The 20,332-nt window shown below is 40.4% G+C and overlaps 1 protein-coding gene across 1 annotated transcript in view; it reads left to right on the top strand.

Annotated features, from left to right (window-relative positions):
* The window catches only part of ctdsp1 (CTD (carboxy-terminal domain, RNA polymerase II, polypeptide A) small phosphatase 1), a 39,040-nt gene extending 19,944 nt beyond the window's left edge, over nt 1-19,096 (top strand). Inside the window, exons 3-7 of the mRNA XM_061985329.2 lie at nt 614-709; nt 980-1,036; nt 6,487-6,579; nt 6,644-6,829; nt 17,415-19,096. Coding sequence (XP_061841313.1) covers nt 614-709; nt 980-1,036; nt 6,487-6,579; nt 6,644-6,829; nt 17,415-17,543 — 561 coding nt within the window. The 3' untranslated portion in view covers nt 17,544-19,096. The remainder of the gene's footprint in view (nt 1-613; nt 710-979; nt 1,037-6,486; nt 6,580-6,643; nt 6,830-17,414) is intronic.
* The last annotated feature ends 1,236 nt before the right edge of the window (nt 19,097-20,332 follow it).

Here is a 20,332-nt window from a genome sequence, read left to right as displayed (position 1 = left end):
CAGAAGTGTGCCCCGGAGGCCATTTGCGGCCCACAGCTAATGTTTTAAAGGCCCACGGCACATTCTAAAAATACTATTAAAATAAACAAAAACATAACAAAAGTGAAATAAAAAAGCTTAAAGGTTAATTGTAATTTAGAAAAAGTTGCAATGTTGACTAATAAAACATCCATCCATCCATTTTCTACCGCTTATTCCCTTTGGGGTCGCGGGGGACGCTGGAGCCTATCTCAGCTACAATCGGGCGGAAGGCGGGGTACACCCTGGACAAGTCGCCACCTCATCGCAGACTAATAAAACAACGCTGTTTTTTTTCTTCTTCAAACTGTCATTGCTCAAAACATAATATTGAATCAAAATCAATGTTATTATGAATTATTGTCCTATCCAAGGTTCCGATTACATCACATCAAATATTCCACTAAGAAAAATATTTTTGTTTGAACATTTTGCAAATCTGGTAAATAAATAACCAAAAAAATTATATTTTGATGTTTTCTTACTGTACCGAAAATGAACCGAACCGTGACCTCTAAACCGAGGTACGTACCGAACAGAAGTTTTTGTGTACCGTTACACCCCTAGTGTCTAATGAGAGGTGTTTTTGATCCAGGTCAAACCGCTGCTGCCACCAGTCAAGTCCAAAGACTCTGGAAAGGTCTGCGTGGTTATCGACCTGGATGAGACGCTAGTTCACAGCTCTTTTAAGGTAGGCATAGCACCAACTGAGGTCAGTTCTACAAAATTCCACTGTGATTTGGATCTCTTGGTGATTGTTTGTGTTCTGGAACCTAAGTCCACACTGCTCTTGCAGCCCTTTGAGACACTTGTGATTTAGTGCTATATAAATAAACATTGATTGATTGATTGATTGTTCTTCTGTAGAGTTTTTGTCACCGCAATGTCGGTCCCAAAGAGCTTCCTCAAATAAACGGTTTCTCAAGTCCTCCTCCTGATACACTTTCCTCTTTTCACCCAGCCTGTGAACAACGCAGATTTCATCATTCCCGTGGAAATAGATGGAACCGTACACCAGGTAACGCCTCACACACTCTTCCACCTGCTGAAAATGTTCTCCCCCCCCCCGTCCAGAACCATGCTTCGTCGGCATGAAAGCACGTCCTTTTTTTTTAATTGTAGAACCGCTGCATCCAGCTGGTTTCAGGGAAAGGCACTTAAAAGACACAAGCCCTGCCAGGGGCCCGGGCCAGATTCAAGTAATCCAGGATAGGTTTGTTCAAACAAGCCCAGCCTATTCCGGATGACTTGGTTCAGGAACGTGGCCCTCAGCCACCAATACCACAAAGAGAAGAAAAGATGGAGGAATGAGTCCCACTTTTTCAATGTCAGTCATTTACAAGTTTATTTTAGCTTCCAGTGTTTCCCACAGGACTGCAAACTAGGGTTAAATCCCAAAAATGCATCAATACTAAAACATTATATCCGATACGATACTCATTTGAAATTGTCAGTACTACTACTCGTTGTTTATTATATTCATTTGTTAGGTTTTTACACTACCTCAGATACCCTGCAAACTGTAATATTATACCTGCAGTTTCCCTTTTGTTCATTTTGAAATCTTTATTACTATTATTTAACCTGTGGTTCTGTTAATCATTACATGTGGTAATTAGGGATGGGTGCCAGATTCGGTACTTTAATTGGCACCGACCAAACTCTGTTGGTGCTACCAGGTGTTGATTCACCCTTACTGGGAAACATAGAATTTTCAATGCAGACTAAACAAGTCTGCCCAATAGAAAACACTCACGCGTACAGTAAGGTTCCACTTTTTTTAAATGCGCTAGCTCGATGCTATTTTACATTGGCTGTGTCATATACACGCTACAGATTAGCATTGACGACTCTACATGGTGATTTCAACGCTTAACCCATTTGGTAATGAAAACTACAATTAAGATGCACGTTACAATACAACAGCTGGTGTCTAATAAGTCCAATACTTGCAGTATAAGCACTTTGCAGGACTCAACAAAAGACTAGACTCGTATATTCAGCTTATGGCAAAGACTACTCCTTGACTTTGCAACACACTCTAGTCTCTACACTACTGCCATTTAACATCGTGGGATGGCAATAAAATACAATTTAAAAGTATACTATATAATACTTGCAAATTAGACTCAGAAGTGTTGATAATCGAGATATAAAAACTGGATAGCACAGTTATCATTATGAGCAATGTTAAGTAAAAATTTGATTTTATTATTAAATAAATTAACATTTATTAAGACATGAACACATAACAAAGTACCAAAAATTGGTACCATTGAGTACTGTTATTGATTCCCAGGTACCAGGAATTGGTACTGTATCCGTACAAATGAAAAAAGTACCCATCCCGAGTTGTAATAGAGGTTATTTTTTTTATTTTTCTTGTTGATAAATACCGTATTTTCCGCACTATAAGGCGCACCGGATTATTAGCCGCACCTTCAATGAATGGCATATTTCAAAACTTTGTCCACCTATAAGCCGCCCCGGACTATAAGCCGCGCCTACGCTGCGCTAAAGGGAATGTCAAAAAAACAGTCAGATAGGTCAGTCAAACTTTAATAATATATTAAAAACCAGCGTTCTAACAACTCTGTCCCAAAATGTACGCAAATGTGCAATCCCAAACATAGTAAAATTCAAAATAGTGCAGAGCAATAGCAACATAATGTTGCTCGAACGTTAATGTCACAACACACAAAATAAACATAGCGCTCACCTTCTGAAGTTATTCTTCATTCGTAAATCCTTCGAATTCTTCGTCTTCGGTGTCCGAATTGAAAAGTTGGGCAAATGTGGGATCCAAAATGGCCGGTTCCGTCTCGTCGAAGTCATCGGAGTCAGTGTCACTGTTCAGCAGCTCTGTGAATCCTGCCTTCCGGAAAGCTCGGACCACAGTTGTGACCGAAATATCTGCCCAGGCATTTACGATCCACTGGCAAATGTTGGCGTATGTCGTCCGGCGCTGTCTGCCTGTCTTAGTGAAGGTGTGTTCGCCTTCGGTCATCCATTGTTCCCACGCCGTTCGCAGTCGTGATTTGAATGCCCTGTTGACACCAATATCCAGCGGTTGGAGTTCTTTGGTTAATCCACCCGGAATGACGGCGAGTGTTGTATTTGTGTGCTTCACTTGTTTTTTGACACCATCTGTGATGTGGGCGCGCATGGAGTCGTATATCAACATGGACGGAGCTGTGTGAAAAAAGCCACCCGGCCTCTTCGCGTAAACTTCCCTTAACCACTCGCTCATCTTTTCTTCATCCATCCATCCCTTCGAGTTAGCTTTTATGATGACGCCGGCTGGAAAGGTCTCTTTTGGCAAGGTCTTCCTTTTGAATATCACCATGGGTGGAAGTTTCAGGCCATTAGCATGGCAAGCTAGAACCACAGTGAAGGACGACTTCTCATTCCCTGTGGTGCGAATATTCACCGTACGTGCTCCCGTTGTATCCACAGTATCCACAGTGCGGTTCACAGGAATATCAGTTGCTGTGAAATAGTAATCCGTGTGCGGATGGAGAGATTGCGTCTTTTCATGAACCGGATCCTTGTCGCTTAGTAGGAGCCATTTTGTGGTCTTTACAGATGTAAACAGGAAATGAAACGTACGGTAATATCCGCGCGCTTTTTCTTCTTCTACGCGGGCGGGTGGTTGCTTACAGTAGAAGAAGAAGCGCTTCCTGTTCTATGGGGGCGGGTGCTTACCTTGGCGGTTGCTTGCGTAGAAGAAGAAGCGCTTCCTGTTCTACCGGGAAAAAAGATGGCGGCTGTTTACCGTAGTTACGAGACCGAAACTTTATGAAAATGAATCTTAATATTAATCCATATATAAAGCGCACCGGGTTAAAAGCCGCACTGTCAGCTTTTGAGTAAATTTGTGGTTTTTAGGTGCGGCTAATGGTGCGGAAAATACGGTACATTTATATTGTAATTTTAATTTTTTAATTTTTTTTTATTTTTTTTTTTTATTCTTGTGCTTTTACCGTATTTTTTGGACTATAAGTCGCTCCGGAGTATAAATCGCACCGGCCGAAAATGCATAATAAAGAAGGAAAAAAACTAGAGATGTCGATAAATGCGTTAAAATGTAATATCGGAAATTATCGGTATGGTTTTTTTTTATTATCGGTATCGTTTTTTGTTTTTTTTAATTTATTTTTAATTAAATCAACATAAAAAACACAAGATACACTTACAATTAGTGCACCAACCCAAAAAAAACCTCCCTTCCCCATTTACACTCATTCACACTCATTCACAAAAAAGGGTTGTTTCTTTCTGTTATTAATATCATTAATATTCTTGTTCCTACATTATATGTCAATATATATCAATACAGTCTGCAAGGGATACAGTCCGTAAGCACACATGATTGTGCGTGCTGCTGGTCCACTAATAGTATTAACCTTTAACAGTTAATTTTACTCATTTTCATTAATTACTAGTTTCAATGTAACTGTTTTTATATTGTTTTACTTTCTTTTTTATTCAAGAAAATGTTTTTAATTTATTTATCTTATTTTATTTTATTAATTTTTTTTAAAAGTACCTTATCTTCACCATACCTGGTTGTCCAAATTAGGCATAATAATGTGTTAATTCCACGACTGTATATATCGGTTGATATCGGTATCGGTTGATATCGGTATCGGTAATTAAAGAGTTGGACAATATCGGAATATCGGATATCGGCAAAAAGCCATTATCGGACATCCCTAAAAAAACATATATAAGTTGCATTTTTTGGGGAAATGTATTTGATAAAAGCCAACACCAAGAATAGACATTTGAAAGGCAATTTAAAATAAATAAAGAATAGTGAACAACAGGCTGAATAAGTGTACGTTATATGAGGCATAAATAACCAACTGGTATGTTAACGTAACATATTATGGTAAGAGTCATTCAAATAACTATAACATATAGAACATGCTATACGTTTACCAAACAATCTGTCACTCCTAATCGCTAAATCCCATGAAATCTTATACGTCTAGTCTCTTACGTGAATGAGCTAAATAATATTATTTGATATTTTACGGTAATGTGTTAATAATTTCACACATAAGTCGCTCCTGAGTATAAGTCGCAAACTAAACTATGAAAAAAAACTGCGACTTATAGTCTGAAAAATACGGTAAGTATTGTAACAAGTATGGAATATTTTCTTAAGTATCAGTGAGTTGAAAATATTAGTGTAATGACGCCCTACTGCAATCTATTTGTGGCAGTGGGGGGGACGTGGGTGACATTATACGGTAATCAAATTTGTATAAATGAGTAAACTTAAAAAGCAAGACAAATATGTTTAAAAGTACAAATCAAATTCCTTTTACCGCTTTACAAGCCAATTTGAGCCACCTGTTTCATCGTCTTATTCTCTGGCAGACCTGGTACCTTTCTAACCTGTTTACGAGCCATAAATGCATGTATGGGAAACATTGGCTTCATATGCATTTACAGCTCTCTGAAATGGTTGTGTAGATGATTTGAGACTAGAGATGTCCGATAATGGCTTTTTTGCCGATATTCCGATATTGTCCAACTCTTAATTACCGATTCCGATATCAACCGATATATATACAGTCGTGGAATTAACACATTATTATGCCTAATTTTGTTGTGATGCCCCGCCGGATGCATTAAACAATGTAACAAGGTTTTCCGAAATAAATCAACTCAAGTTGTGGAAAAAAGTGCCAACATGGCACTGCCATATTTATTATTGAAGTCACAAATTGCATTATTTTTTTTTAAACATGCCTCAAAACAGCAGCTTGGAATTTGGGACATGCTCTCCCTGAGAGAGCATGAGGAGGTTGAGGTGGGGGGGGGCTAGGGGGTAGCGGGGGGTGTATATTGTAGTGTCCCGGAAGAGTTAGTGCTGCAAGGGTTTCTGGGTATTTGTTCTGTTGTGTTACGGTGCGGATGTTCCCCCGAAATGTGTTTATTGTTCTTGTTTGGTGTGGGTTCACAGTGTGGCGCATATTTGTAACAGTGTTAAAGTTGTTTATACGGCCATCCTCAGTGTGACCTGTATGGCTGTTGACCAAGTATGCGTGGCATTCACTTGTGTATGTGAAAAGCTGTAGATATTATGCGACTGGGCCGGCACGAACAGGCAGTGCCTGTAAGGTTTATTGGAGCTCTGTACTTCTTCCTACGTCCGTGTACACAGCGGCGTTTTAAAAAGTCATACATTTTACTTTTTGAAACCGATACCGATAATTTTTAAACCGATATCGATAATTTCCGACATTAAATTTTAAAGCATTTATCAACCGATAATATCGGCAGTCCGATATTATCGGACATCTCTATTTGAGACGCATCAAAGGTTCACATACAGCTGGTATAGGCTTCAGCCCCCCTGTGACCCCGATAGGGATGGATGGAAAAGGTTCACATAATAAGTCTGCAGAAACATTTTCCAATGCCTCCTGGTCTAACGTTTGCTATGGTTTCTAGGTGTATGTGCTGAAGCGGCCTCATGTAGACGAGTTCTTAAAGAGGATGGGAGAAATGTTCGAGTGTGTCCTGTTCACTGCCAGTTTAGCCAAGGTAAGATGTCTGTTTAACGTTGAACATCATTCATCTCATCCGTCCACTCCTCTCCCCGGCACAGTATGCCGACCCGGTCTCTGACCTCCTGGACAAGTGGGGAGCCTTTCGCTGTCGCCTTTTTCGGGAGTCCTGCGTCTTCCACCGAGGAAATTACGTCAAGGATTTGAGTCGCCTGGGCCGCGACCTAAACAAAGTCATCATTGTAGACAACTCCCCTGCCTCTTACATCTTCCATCCTGACAACGCCGTGAGTCATCCCATACTGAGCCCAGTCGGTCTAAAGCAGGGATGTCCACAGTTTCTATAATAGGAGAGGTGTCCTGATCCGATATTATATATCGGATATCAGCAAAAAATATATTATCGAATGATATTGGTTTGCATTTAAAATAATAAAATAAAAAAATCACATGTACATACATCCATCCATCCATCCATCCATCTTCTTCCGCTTATCCGAGGTCGGGTCGCGGGGGCAGCAGCCTAAGCAGGGAAGCCCAGACTTCCCTCTCCCCAGCCACTTCGTCCAGCTCTTCCTGTGGGACCCCGAGGCGTTCCCAGGCCAGCCGGTAGACATAGTCTTCCCAACATGTCCTGGGTCTTCCCCGCGGCCTCCTACCGGTCGGACGTGCCCTAAACACCTCCCTAGGGAGGCGTTCGGGTGGCATCCTGACCAGATGCCCGAACCACCTCATCTGGCTCCTCTCGATGTGGAGGAGCAGCGGCTTTACTTTGAGCTCCTCCCGGATGGCAGAGCTTCTCACCCTATCTCTAAGGGAGAGCCCCGCCACCCGGCGGAGGAAACTCATTTCAGCCGCTTGTACCCGTGATCTTGTCCTTTCGGTCATAACCCAAAGCACATGACCATAGGTGAGGATGGGAACGTAGATCGACCGGTAAATTGAGAGCTTTGCCTTCCGGCTCAGCTCCTTCTTCACCACAACGGATCGATACAGCGTCCGCATTACTGAAGACGCCGCACCGATCCGCCTGTCGATCTCACGATCCACTCTTCCCTCACTCGTGAACAAGACTCCGAGGTACTTGAACTCCTCCACTTGGGACAAGATCTCCTCCCCAACCCGGAGATGGCACTCCACCCTTTTCCGGGCGAGAACCATGGACTCGGACTTGGAGGTGCTGATTCTCATCCCAGTCGCTTCACACTCGGCTGCGAACCGATCCAGCGAGAGCTGAAGATCCTGGCCAGATGAAGCCATCAGGACCACATCATCTGCAAAAAGCAGAGACCTAATCCTGCAGCCACCAAACCAGATCCCCTCAACGCCTTGACTGCGCCTAAAAATTCTGTCCATAAAAGTTATGAACAGAATCGGTGACAAAGGGCAGCCTTGGCGGAGTCCAACCTTCACTGGAAACGTGTCCGACTTACTACCGGCAATGCGGACCAAGCTCTGGCACTGAGCATACAGGGAGCGGACTGCCACAATCAGACAGTCCGATACCCCATACTCCCTGAGCACTCCCCACAGGACTTCCCGAGGGACGCGGTCAAATGCCTTCTCCAAGTCCACAAAACACATGTAGACTGGTTGGGCAAACTCCCATGCACCCTCAAGGACCCTGCCGAGAGTATAGAGCTGGTCCACAGTTCCACGACCAGGACGAAAACCACACTGTTCATACAGTCGTGGTCAAAAGTGTACATACACTTGTAAAGAACATAATGTCATGGCTGTCTTCAGTTTCCATTAATTTCTACAACTCTTATTTTTTTGTGATAGAGTGATTGGAGCACATACTTGTTGGTCACAAAAAAAAACATTCATGAAGTTTGGTTCTTTTATGAATTTATTATGGGTCTACTGAAAATGTGAGCAAATCTGCTGGGTCAAAAGTATACATACAGCAATGTTAATATTTGCTTACATGTCCCTTGGCAAGTTTCACTGCAATAAGGCTCTTTTGGTAGCCATCCACAAGCTTCTGGTTGAGTTTTTGACCACTCCTCTTGACAAAATTGGTGCAGTTCAGCTAAATGTGTTGGTTTTCTGACATGGACTTGTTTCTTCAGCATTGTCCACACGTTCAAGTCAGGACTTTGGGAAGGCCATTCTAAAACCTTAATTCTAGTCTGATTTAGCCATTCTTTTACCACTTTTGACGTGTGTTCGGGGTCATTGTCCTGTTGGAACACCCAACTGTGCCCGAGACCCAACCTCCGGGCTGATGATTTTAGGTTGTCCTGAAGAATTTGGAGGTAATCCTCCTTTTTCATTGTCCCATTTACTCTCTGTGAAGCACCAGTTCTATTGGCAGCAAAACAGGCCCAGAACATAATACTACCACCACCATGCTTGACGGTAGGCCTGGTGTTCCTGGGATTAAAGGCCTGACCTTTTCTCCTCCAAACATATCGCTGGGTATTGTGGCCAAACAGCTCAATTTGTGTTTCATCTGACCACAGAAGTTTCCTCCAGAAGGTCTTATCTTTGTCCATGTGATGTCAGATTAAACAAAAATCGAGTGGTCAAAAATTCAAGCAGAAGCTTGTGGATGGCTACAAAAAGCGCCTTATTGCAGGTAAACTTGCCAAGGGACATGTAAGCAAATATTAACATTGCTGTATGTATACTTTTGACCCAGCACATTTGGTCATATTTTGAGTAGACCCATAATAAATTCATAAAAGAACCTAACTTCATGAATGTTTTTTATGACCAACAAGTATGTGCTCCAATCACTCTATCACAAAAAAATAAGAGTTGTAGAAATTATTGGAAACTCTAACCCTAACCCTTGCATTTAGCGAATGTGTCCAAAAGATGGCGCCATAGCACAATCAATCAAACACCCTGTCAGGGTTTTTTGAGTTGAGTTTAGTAGAGTTTTGAGTTCATTTCGAACATGCATGCATACAACATGATACATCACAATTTCCAGTTTCTCTATTCAACATGTTCGAAAAGGAGTAGGAAGTTTTGCTTGTTTAAAAAAAAAAAAAAAATAATAATAAAATTATTTTTAATATTGCCGTCAGCAAAGAAAAATCCACAAGTAAGCCGCTCCGTTTTATAAGATCAAAGTGTAGGAAAAAAGTCCTGAATTTACAGTATTTTTGTCAAGTCATTTTTAAAAGGTAAACTTAAGAGACTGAAGGCTAATAGGAGCCATACTTTCCAACCTTGAGACCTCCGAATTCGGGAGATTGGGGTGGTGGGCGTGGTTTAGGGGGGAGGAGTATATTTATAGCTAGAATTCACTGAAATTAAAGTATTTCTTGTATATTCTTATTTATATATATATATATATATATACAGGTAAAAGCCAGTAAATTAGAATATTTTGAAAAACTTGATTTATTTCAGTAATTGCATTCAAAAGGTGTAACTTGTACATTATATTTATTCATTGCACACAGACTGATGCATTCAAATGTTTATTTCATTTAATTTTGATGATTTGAAGTGGCAACAAATGAAAATCCAAAATTCCGTGTGTCACAAAATTAGAATATTACTTAAGGCTAATACAAAAAAGGGATTTTTAGAAATGTTGGCCAACTGAAAAGTATGAAAATGAAAAATATGAGCATGTACAATACTCAATACTTGGTTGGAGCTCCTTTTGCCTCAATTACTGCGTTAATGCGGCGTGGCATGGAGTCGATGAGTTTCTGGCACTGCTCAGGTGTTATGAGAGCCCAGGTTGCTCTGATAGTGGCCTTCAACTCTTCTGCGTTTTTGGGTCTGGCATTCTGCATCTTCCTTTTCACAATACCCCACAGATTTTCTATGGGGCTAAGGTCAGGGGAGTTGGCGGGCCAATTTAGAACAGAAATACCATGGTCCGTAAACCAGGCACGGGTAGATTTTGCGCTGTGTGCAGGCGCCAAGTCCTGTTGGAACTTGAAATCTCCATCTCCATAGAGCAGGTCAGCAGCAGGAAGCATGAAGTGCTCTAAAACTTGCTGGTAGACGGCTGCGTTGACCCTGGATCTCAGGAAACAGAGTGGACCGACACCAGCAGATGACATGGCACCCCAAACCATCACCCAACCATGCAAATTTTGCATTTCCTTTGGAAATCGAGGTCCCAGAGTCTGGAGGAAGACAGGAGAGGCACAGGATCCACGTTGCCTGAAGTCTAGTGTAAAGTTTCCACCATCAGTGATGGTTTGGGGTGCCATGTCATCTGCTTGTGTCGGTCCACTCTGTTTCCTGAGATCCAGCAACCTGGGCTCTCATAACACCTGAGCAGTGCCAGAAACTCATCGACTCCATGCCACGCCGCATTAACGCAGTAATTGAGGCAAAAGGAGCTCCAACCAAGTATTGAGTATTGTACATGCTCATATTTTTCATTTTCATACTTTTCAGTTGGCCAACATTTCTAAAAATCCCTTTTTTGTATTAGCCTTAAGTAATATTCTAATTTTGTGACACACGAAATTTTGGATTTTCATTTGTTGCCACTTCAAATCATCAAAATTAAATGAAATAAACATTTGAATGCATCAGTCTGTGTGCAATGAATAAATATAATGTACAAGTTACACCTTTTGAATGCAATTACTGAAATAAATCAAGTTTTTCAAAATATTCTAATTTACTGGCTTTTACCTGTGTGTGTGTGTGTGTGTGTGTATATATATATATATATATATATATATATATATATATATATATATATAGTACAGTACACAGTAATGAAAACACAGTTGTTCTACTAACTGTACTGTACTTGCTGCTTACTTTAAAAAAAAAAAAAACAACACTTACCTTTCACTATTTGAGTAGCGTTTATTCTGCCATTTGAGTACTGGCGGGCGATCTCTGAATCCGGGAACATATCCTTCACGTATTTGTTGAAAACATCCGCAAATGAGAACGGGATGTTGCTTGCAAGGCGGCCCATAATACTGCGTTGCCGCCGCCTTGTGCTTCTCTGACCGTTCATGAGTGACTATATCCATTCGGCCACCGTGTTATGGGTTATAGATAAACCTATGGATAACAGAGACATATATAATAGTCTCCTTTTCAGGTGAGAGGACGCTAAAGGCAATGCCTTTAAGGCACGCCCCCAATATTGTTTGTCCGGCTGGAAATTTTGGTCATTACTACTTGCCGTAGTTTTGAAGCAATGCATGATGGGAATCCGGATGTTGTGTGTCAGTGTATTAACGTGCCGGCTGGAATAAACACACGCTGAGAAATAGCTCCGTGCCTGCCTACTTTATGGGTTATAGATAAACCTATGGATAACGGAGACATATATAATAGTCTCCTTTTCAGGTGAGAGAGGACGCTGAAGGCAGTGCCTTTAAGGCACGCCCCCAATATAGTTGTCCGGCTGGAAATCAGGAGAAATTCGGGAGAATGGTTGTCCCGGGAGATTTTCGGGAGGGGCACTGAAATTCGGGAGTCTCCCGGAAAATCCGGGAGGGTTGGCAAGTATGCTCGGAGCTAGCAGTTACACAACAGCTAAGCACACAAGCGAGACATTCGTAATCAGTGTCTGTAACTGAACAATATTGCAACTTAAAACACATTTGTCAACGTAAAAAAAGTATACAAAATCTAACATTTAGACAAACGAGTGAGGGTTGGACTCCGCCAAGGCTGCCCTTTGTCACCGATTCTGTTCATAACTTTTATGGACAGAATTTCTAGGCGCAGTCAAGGCGTTGAGGGGATCTGGTTTGGTGGCTGCAGGATTAGGTCTCTGCTTTTTGCAGATGATGTGGTCCTGATGGCTTCATCTGGCCAGGATCTCCAGCTCTCGCTGGATCGGTTCGCAGCCGAGTGTGAAGCGACTGGGATGAGAATCAGCACCTCCAAGTCCGAGTCCATGGTTCTCGCCCGGAAAAGGGTGGAATGCCATCTTCGGGTTGGGGAGGAGACCCTGCCCCAAGTGGAGGAGTTCAAGTACCTCGGAGTCTTGTTCACGAGTGAGGGAAGAGTGGATCGTGAGATCGACAGGCGGATCGGTGCGGCGTCTTCAGTAATGCGGACGCTGTATCGATCCGTTGTGGTGAAGAAGGAGCTGAGCCGGAAGGCAAAGCTCTCAATTTACCGGTCGATCTACGTTCCCATCCTCACCTATGGTCATGAGCTTTGGGTTATGACCGAAAGGACAAGATCACGGGTACAAGCGGCCGAAATGAGTTTCCTCCGCCGGGTGGCGGGGCTCTCCCTTAGAGATAGGGTGAGAAGCTCTGTCATCCGGGGGGAGCTCAAAGTAAAGCCGCTGCTCCTCCACATCGAGAGGAGCCAGATGAGGTGGTTCGGGCATCTGGTCAGGATGCCACCCGATCGCCTCCCTCGGGAGATGTTTCGGGCACGTCCGACCGGTAGGAGGCCACGGGGAAGACCCAGGACACGTTGGGAAGACTATGTCTCCCGGCTGGCCTGGGAACGCCTCGGGGTCCCACAGGAAGAGCTGGACGAAGTGGCTGGGGAGAGGGAAGTCTGGGCTTCCCTGCTTAGGCTGCTGCCCCCGCGACCCGACCTCGGATAAGCGGAAGAAGATGGATGGATGGATGGGTGTCCGCCTGATTTAATTTACTTCGACATGAAGGAATGATCATGGCCACTAGGTGTCACCAAAAACAAAATACCACTTCAATTTTAAAGACGGCATGCATCCACTCCAGATGGTTAATAGATAAACAGGTTGGTGTTTTTTATACCTATTGTTCATTGAGTAATTTCGCTTGACAAAGCCTTTTCCGATATTCCACACTACAAAATAACAAAAGTATGCACTATAACTTGTGATAATACTGTGTCTGATTAATATCGGTATCAGCTAGGGATGTCCGATAATCATACTTGCCAACCCTCCCGAATTTTCCGGGAGACTCCCGAAATTCAGCGCCTCACCCGAAAAACTCCCGGGACAAATATTCTCCCGAAAATCTCCCGATTTTCAGCCGGAGCTGGAGGCCACGCCCCCTCCAGCTCCATGCGGACCTGAGTGAGGACAGCCTTTTTTCGTGACGGGAGGACAACAGGGTGACAAGAACTAAATCATCCAGACTAGAGATAAATTGTATTATTATGTTTATTTTACCTAAAAATAAATATATTTATTAATAAAAAATAAACTAAATGCATTTTTACTATATTTTGCTAAAAACATCAAAATTAATTGTATTTTTATTTGTATTTTTTCGTGACTCCTTATTACATCCAGCCATAGAATTATACATTAAAATAAACATATTTCAAATAATTGATTTTAAATTATCATAATAATTCATTTAAAATGACCATATTTAATTATTAAAATAATTGCTTGTTTATCAACAACTTTAGCATTTTATTCATTACATTTTGAAACTCTCAGAAGCCAAGTTATGTTATATTCCTTAATATTTATTTATGCAAGTTTGAAGTATCAATTATCTAAACACAGTTTTGTTTGCATATTTTCAGGATGTATATATATATATATATATATATATATATATATATATATATATATATATGTATGAAATACTTGACTTGGTGAATTCTAGCTGTCAATATACTTCTCCCCTCTTAACCACGCCCCGCCCACCCCCGAACACGCCCCCACCTCCCGAAATCGGAGGTCTCAAGGTTGGCAAGTATGCCGATAATGGCTTTTTGCCGATATCCGATATTCCGATATTGTCCAACTCTTTAATTACCGATACCGATATCAACCGATATATACAGTCGTGGAATTAACACATTATTATGCCTAATTTGGACAACCAGGTATGGTGAAGATAATGTACTTTAAAATAAAATAAGATAAATAAATTAAAAACATTTACTTAAATAAAAAAGAAAGTAAAACTATATAAAAACAGTTACATTGAAACCAGTACCGTATTTTTCGGACTATAAGTCGCAGTTTTTTTCATAGTTTGGCCGGGCTCCAGTGCGACTTATATATGTTTTTTTCCATTTTTATTACCGTATTTTCCGCACTATAAGGCGCACCGGATTATTAGCCGCACCTTCAATGAATGGCATATTTCATAACTTTGTCCACCAATAAGCCGCCCCGGACTATAAGCCGCGCCTACGCTGCGCTAAAGGGAATGTCAAAAAAACAGTCAGATAGGTCAGTCAAACTTTAATAATATATTAAAAACCAGCGTTCTAACAACTCTGTTCACTCCCAAAATGTACGCAAATGTGCAATCACAAACATAGTAAAATTCAAAATAGTGCAGAGCAATAGCAACATAATGTTGCTCGAACGTTAATGTCACAACACACAAAATAAACATAGCGCTCACTTTCTGAAGTTATTCTTCATTCGTAAATCCTTCGTCTTCGGTGTCCGAAGTGAAAAGTTGGGCAAATTTACGATCCACTGGCAGATGTTGGCGTCGTCTGGCGCTGCCTCCTCGTCTTAGTGAAGGTGTGTTCGCCTTCTGTCATCCATTGTTCCCACGCAGTTAGCAGTCTAGCTTCGAATGCCCTGTTGACACCAATATCTAGCGGCTGGAGGTCTTTTGTCAATCCACCCGGAATGACGGCGAGTATTGAATTAAGCGCGTAAGCGTGTCTCTCAATGTGCTGTTATGAGCTAGCAAATATAACAACTACACTACCCAGCATGCAACGATAGTGACGAGCATGCGCGGTAGCCCTGAGAAGCGTTGTTGTATGCTGGGAGTTAGAATGTGGTTATGAGCACGCTGTGAGTAAACGTTGAGAACTCAGTTAACACGCCTCGTCTGCATTATTTATAATTAGACAGACAACACACTTAATAGGAGCCATTTTGGGGTCTTTACATAAACACACAAATGGAAATGAAACGTCACATATCCCAGCATGCACCGCGCGCTTCTTCTACGGGGAAAAAAGATGGCGGCTGTTTACCGTAGTTGCGAGACCTAAACTTTATGAAAATGAATCTTAATATTTATCCATATATAAAGCGCACCGGGTTATAAGGCGCACTGTCAGCTTTTGAGAAAATTTGTGGTTTTTAGGTGCGCCTTATAGTGCGGAAAATACGGTATGCATTTTCGGCAGGTGCGACTTATACTCCGGTGCGACTTATACTCCGAAAAATACGGTAATTAATGAAAATGAGTACAATTAACTGTTAAAGGTTAGTACTATTAGTGGACCAGCAGCACGCACAATCATGTGTGCTTACAGACTGTATCCCTTGCAGACTGTATTGATATATATTGATATATAATGTAGGAACCAGAATATTAATAACAGAAAGAAACAACCCTTTTTTGTGAATGAGTGTAAATGGGGAAGGGAGGGTTTTTTTTTGGGTTGGTACACTAATTGTAAGTATCTTGTGTTTTTTATGTTGATTTAATTAAAAAACAAAAAACAAAAAAAAACGATCCCGATAATTTCCGATATTACATTTTAACGCATTTATCGACATCTCTAGTTTTTTTCCTCCTTTATTATGCATTTTCGGCCGGTGCGACTTATACTCCGGAGCGACTTATAGTCCGAAAAATACAGTAAAAGCACAAGAATTAAAAAAAAAAAAAAAAAAAAAGACCGCGGAATACAATATAAATGTATTTATCAACAAGAAAAATACAAAAAATAACCTCTGTTACAACTCGGGATGGGTACTTTTCACATTTGAACCGATACAGTACCAATTCCTGGTACCTGGGAATCAATAACAGTACTCAATGGTACCAATTTTTGGTACTTTGTTGTGTGTTCATGTCTTAATAAATGTTAATTTATTTAATAATAAAATCAAATTTTTACTTAACATTGCTCATAATGATAACTGTGCTATCCAGTTTTTATATCTCGATTATCAACACTTCTGAGTCTAATTTGCAAGTATTATATAGTATACTTTTAAATTGTATTTTAATGCCATCCCACGATGTTAAATGGCAGTAGTGTAGAGACTAGAGTGTGTTGCCAAGTCAAGGAGTAGTCTTTGCCATAAGCTGAATATACGAGTCTAGTCTTTTGTTGAGTACTACAAAGTGTTTATACTGCAAGTATTGGACTTATTAGACACCAGCTGTTGTATTGTAACGTGCATCTTAATTGTAGTTTTCATTACCAAATGGGTTAAGCGTTGAAATCACCATGTAGAGTCGTCAATGCTAATCAGTAGCGTGTATATAAGGTAAGATAAGGTACTTTAAAAAAAAAATTAATAAAATAAAATAAATAAATTAAAAACATTTTCTTAAATATAAAAGAAAGTAAAACAATATAAAAACAGTTACATTGAAACCAGTACCGTATTTTTCGGACTATAAGTCGCGGTTTTTTTCATAGTTTGGCCGGGCTCCAGTGCGACTTATATATGTTTTTTTCCTTTTTTATTATGCATTTTCGGCAGGTGCGACTTATACTCCGAAAAATACGGTAATTAATGAAAATGAGTACAATTAACTGTTAAAGGTTAGTACTATTAGTGGACCAGCAGCACGCACAATCATGTGTGCTTACGGACTGTATCCCTTGCAGACTGTATTGATATATATTGATATATAATGTAGGAACCAGAATATTAATAACAGAAAGAAACAACCCTTTTGTGTGAATGAGGGAGGTTTTTTGGGTTGATGCACTAATTGTAAGTGTATCTTGTGTTTTTTATGTTGATTTAATAAAAGACAAAAAAAAACCGATACTGATAATAATAAAACAGATACCGATAATTTCCGATGTTACATTTTAACGCATTTATCGGCTGATAATATCGTCAGGCCGAAATTATCGGACATCTATAGTATCAGCCAATACTCAGCGCTCCAATATTGGTATCGTATTGGAAGTGAAAAATCGGGACACCCCTCGAAAATAGGTCTAACAGGCGCATCCTTTATCCTGTCTCGCTCGTTCACAAGATAATGTGGTCATCCCCAGGTGCCCGTGGCCTCGTGGTTCGATGACATGTCCGACACCGAGCTGCTGGACCTCATCCCTTTCTTCGAGCGGCTAAGCAAAGTGGACAACGTCTACACTGTCCTCAAGCACCAAGGGGCCACAAGCTAACAGAATTTTTAAAAACAAAAATACATATCCGAACAAAACCAGCATGTAAATCTGACACAATCAAATTCACATTCACATCAGTGAGGGCTCCCACCCAGACTGAGACTCTTCCCATGCCAGGAAGTCTTCGATGTTGTTGGCGCCGCCACCTCCTGGTCGAGCAGGAAACCGCTCTACATTAGCCTTCCCCATTCCTCAGCTCAGGAAGCGACACCTGCGTGGATTTTTAAGGACGTTTTTTTTTTTTTTTGCCTTTTCGTAGGGCAATTCTAAGGACTCGGCATCAAGAATGTGCCTTTTTAAACTTTGCTACAAAAACAAATATTTTAGCTACACCTGCCGTGCCACTTGGGTCAAATGTCACACTTGCTGTAAACTCAAGTTGCTTTGCGTTCGACGGGCTCACTTCCACCTTTTGAGCGAAACTTGAATTCTTAAGAGGGAGCATAGGAAGTGCAGAACGAGGACAAGTCTGTCAGGTCGCTAAGTACGTCGTCCTTTTTCTCTTTTATTCCGAAACGGTACACATAGGCTGGAAACTCACGCAAAGGGTGCAATTGTGTCTCTATTTAAAACAGTGGTTCTTAACCTGGGTTCGATCGAACCCTAAGGGTTCGGTGAGTCGGGCTCAGGGGTTCGGCGGAGGTCGAGACACACCCAACTCATCGTGTAAATACAAACTTCTCCCTATCAGCGTATTACGGATACGGCAACAGCAGAAGTCAGACTGATTTGCAGGTGTGTAATTTGTTGTGAGTTTATGCACTGTGTTGGTTTTGTTGTTTGAACAAGGTGATGTTCATGCACGGTTCATTTTGTGCACCAGTAAAAAAACATGGTAACACTTTAGTATGGGGAACATATTCACCATTAATAAGTTGTTTATTAACATGCAAATTAGTAACATATTGGCTCTTAACTAGTCATTATTAAGTACTTATTAATGCCTTATTCGGCATGGCCTTATTATAACCCTAACCCTCTAACCCCAACCAAATAATTCAAAATGAAGTCTTTGTTACTTAGAATATGTTCCCAGAGTGTCCAAAAAACGCTAAATTAGGTCTTTGTTACTTAGAATATGTTCCCCGAGTGTCCAAAAATCTCCAATTTAAGTCTTTGTTACTTAGAATATGTTCCCCGAGTGGCCAAAAAACTCTAAATTAAGTCTTTGTCACTTAGAATATGTTCCCCGAGTGTCCAAAAATCTCCAATTTAAGTCTTTGTTACTTAGAATATGTTCCCCGAGTGGCCAAAAAACTCTAAATTAAGTCTTTGTTACTTAGAATATGTTCCCCGAGTTTCCAAAAAACTCTAAATTAAATTTTTGTCACTTAGAATATGTTCCCCGAGTGTCCAAAAATCTCCAATTTAAGTCTTTGTTACTTAGAATATGTTCCCCGAGTGGCCAAAAAACTCTAAATTAAGTCTTTGTTACTTAGAATATGTTCCCCTAGTGTCCAAACAACTCTAAATTAAGTCATTGTCACTTAGAATATGTTCCCCGAGTGTCCAAAAATCTCCAATTTAAGTCTTTGTTACTTAGAATATGTTCCCCGAGTGGCCAAAAAACTCTAAATTAAGTCTTTACTTAGAATATGTTCCCCGAGTGGCCAAAAAACTCTAAATTAAGTCTTTGTTACTTAGAATATGTTCCCCGAGTGTCCAAAAATCTCCAATTTAAGTCTTTGTTACTTAGAATATGTTCCCTTAGTGTCCAAAAAACTCTAAATTAAGTCTTTATTACTTAGAATATATTCCCCTAGTGTCCAAAAAACTCTAAATTAAGTCTTTGTTACCTAAAATATGTTCCCCCGAGTGTCCAAAAAACTCTGAATTAAGTCTTTATTACTTAGAATATGTTCCCCAAGTGGCCAAAAAACTCTAAATTAAGTCTTAGTTACTTAGAATATGTTCCCCTAGTGTCCAAAAAACTCTAAATTAAGTCTCTGTTACCTAATATATGTTCCCCCGAGTGTCCAAAAAACTCGAAATAAAGTCTGAGTTACTTAGAATATGTTCCCCGAGTGTCCAAACAACTCTAAATTAAGTCTTTGTCACTTAGAATATATTCCCCTAGTGTCCGAATAACTCTAAATTAAATCTTTGTCACTTAGAATATGTTCCCCGAGTGTCCAAAAATCTCCAATTTAAGTCTTTGTTACTTAGAATATGTTCCCCGAGTGTCCAAAAAACTCTAAATTAAGTCTTTATTACTTAGAATATGTTCCCCGAGTGGCCAAAAAACTCTAAATTAAGTCTTAGTTACTTAGAATATGTTCCCCTAGTGTCCAAAAAACTCTAAATTAAGTCTTTGTTACCTAAAATATGTTCCCCCGAGTGTCCAAAAAACTCTAAATAAAGTCTGAGTTACTTAGAATATGTTCCCCGAGTGTCCAAAAAACTCCAAATTAAGTCTTTATTACTTAGAATATATTTCCCGAGTGTCCAAAAAACTCTAAATTAAGTCTTTGTTACCTAAAATATGTTCCCCCGAGTGTCCAAAAAACTCTAAATTAAGTCTTAGTTACTTAGAATATGTTCCCCGAGTGTCCAAAAAACTCTAAATTAAGTCTTTATTACTTAGAATATATTCCCCTAGTGTCCAAAAAACTCTAAATTAAGTCTTTGTTACCTAAAATATGTTCCCCCGAGTGTCCAAAAAACTCTAAATTAAGTCTTTATTACTTAGAATATGTTCCCCGAGTGTCCAAAAAAACTCTAAATTAAGTCTTAGTTACTTAGAATATGTTCTCCGAGTGTCCAAAAAACTCTAAATTATTATTATA

Source organism: Nerophis lumbriciformis, linkage group LG23, assembly GCF_033978685.3.
Source record: "Nerophis lumbriciformis linkage group LG23, RoL_Nlum_v2.1, whole genome shotgun sequence".
In the NCBI taxonomy this organism is placed as follows: Eukaryota; Metazoa; Chordata; class Actinopteri; order Syngnathiformes; family Syngnathidae; genus Nerophis; species Nerophis lumbriciformis.
Note: the sequence above shows the minus strand (reverse complement) of the source record. Positions and strands in the feature narration are given on the sequence as shown.